Consider the following 1,985-nt stretch of genomic DNA (forward strand, 5'->3'; position numbering starts at 1 on the left):
TTATATTACATTAATAAAAGTAAAAGATGTGAGTTATTTTATTACAAGACTGTAAACAAATATTATATTTAAATAATAATTAACTTAAGAAAATTAACTATAAAGATCAATTAACTTAATAATCATGCCTTTCTTCAATACAAATTATTTTTTAAAATCAAAGACCATTGTAGGTTATATGAATCAACATTATTACTCTATTAATCAAACAAAACAATGTTTATGCACACTACAACTACCTAATTATTACTTTATTAACTGTGAAAATAAAACATATTCACATATTCAAGTGAATTGGAATAAAAAACATGTTTTAAATGTACAAAGTAGATGTAATCTTTCTTATTTATCAATTCATAGTAGAAAGTTCAGTAAAAATTTATTAGTAGAGAATCCAGATACATTTGGAAAACTTTCATATGAAAAATTTGAGAAAATTAAAATGGATGCGGCAGAAGAGAAAGAAGAAGAATTTATAGAGAGGGTTATAATACCAAGAAAAGAAGCATTCACTTATAAAAATTATTGTCTACTTATTAAGACTCATGTATCTAATAAAAATTTAAAATTGGCCTTAAATGTTTTAGATATCATGAAAGAAAATGCTTTTCAGCCGAACTTATATATATATAGGCTTTTACTTTTTGGTTTTTCTAAGCAAGGTGATATAAAACAATGTTTTAAACTGTTTAGAATAATAAAACAAAGGGGGTTAATTCCTAATTTATCTGTCTATACTAGTTTAATAAATGTATGTGCTGAAACAAATGATTCAAATGTGGCATTAAAACATTTGGCATGGTTACGGGAATACTTTTATGTGAAGCAAATAAATCTAAATAATGTACATTATGCAACTTTGATTAAAGCTTATAGTCATCATAAACAAATTGTAACTGCTTTTCAAATAGCAGATGAAGCAAAGGATAAAGGAATTTGTTCACCAGATATAGTTGCTGCATTATTCCATGGGATAATAGGAGACACAGAAAATGGATTAAAATATGCTTTAATTTTATGGCATACGATGAAAATAAAAAACATAAAACCAAATATATATCACTATAATCTTCTTTTAAGGGCTATTAGAGATACAAAATTTGGTGATTTAAAAATAAATGATATTTTAATACCAGGATCAATGAATACTCAGATTCAATTTAATAAAAGTGGAAGACCAGATTTATTACATTCTCCACCAACCATAACAACTTCACTTATTTCATTAATTGAAAATAATAAATACTCTACTTTAAATGATAGCAATTTATTATCAGAAGTAACTGTACCATTAAACTTAAGTTTAAATGATATATTAAAAGAACATCAATTACTTTTATTTGGTGGAATTGACAAATTTTTACAACATATGCAAGATGATAATGTAAAACCTAATACAAAAACATTAACATTACTTTTAAACCTACTACCACCTACAAAAGAAGCAGAAGACTATTTTTTAAGATATATTGATAAAAATAAATTAGAAATTGACATAACTTTCTTCAATGTACTTATTAAGAGAAGAAATATGAGAAAGGACTATAATGCTGCTACAGTAAGTTATTATAATTAATTTGAATCTTTTTAATAATATTTCTATATTATCATTTATTTAAATTTAATATAGGAACTACTCAATATAATTCAAAATTATCATTTGATACCAAATATCATAACATTTGGAGTATTAGCTCTTGGATGTACCAAGTGCAGTGATGCAAAAATGCTTGTAGAGCAAATGAATAATATTGGTTATGAACCAAATAATATAATTATACAAACATTACTCTTTAAAGCATGTTATATTAGAAACTTTGATTATGTGATATATTTAATACAGTATATGTCGCAGAATAAAGTTAAAATCACAAAATATATATTAGATATATTAGAAAAATTTGATATATTGGCATTGGAGAGTATTGAAAAACAGGTATAAAAATTATTTTAAAAGTAACTTAAACGTATATATAATTCATAAT

General features: G+C 23.7%; 1 protein-coding gene across 1 annotated transcript in view; it reads left to right on the forward strand.

The window, feature by feature from the left end:
• Positions 1-124: 124 nt before the first annotated feature.
• LOC108555959 (pentatricopeptide repeat-containing protein 1, mitochondrial) overlaps positions 125-1,985 on the forward strand; it is a 2,307-nt gene continuing 446 nt past the window's right edge. Inside the window, exons 1-2 of the mRNA XM_017911849.1 lie at positions 125-1,558; positions 1,631-1,936. Of these exons, the coding sequence (XP_017767338.1) occupies positions 125-1,558; positions 1,631-1,936 (1,740 nt within the window). The remainder of the gene's footprint in view (positions 1,559-1,630; positions 1,937-1,985) is intronic.

This window comes from Eufriesea mexicana, unplaced genomic scaffold (genome assembly GCF_001483705.2).
Source record: "Eufriesea mexicana isolate 0111107269 unplaced genomic scaffold, ASM148370v2 scaffold294, whole genome shotgun sequence".
Classification (NCBI taxonomy): Eukaryota; Metazoa; Arthropoda; class Insecta; order Hymenoptera; family Apidae; genus Eufriesea; species Eufriesea mexicana.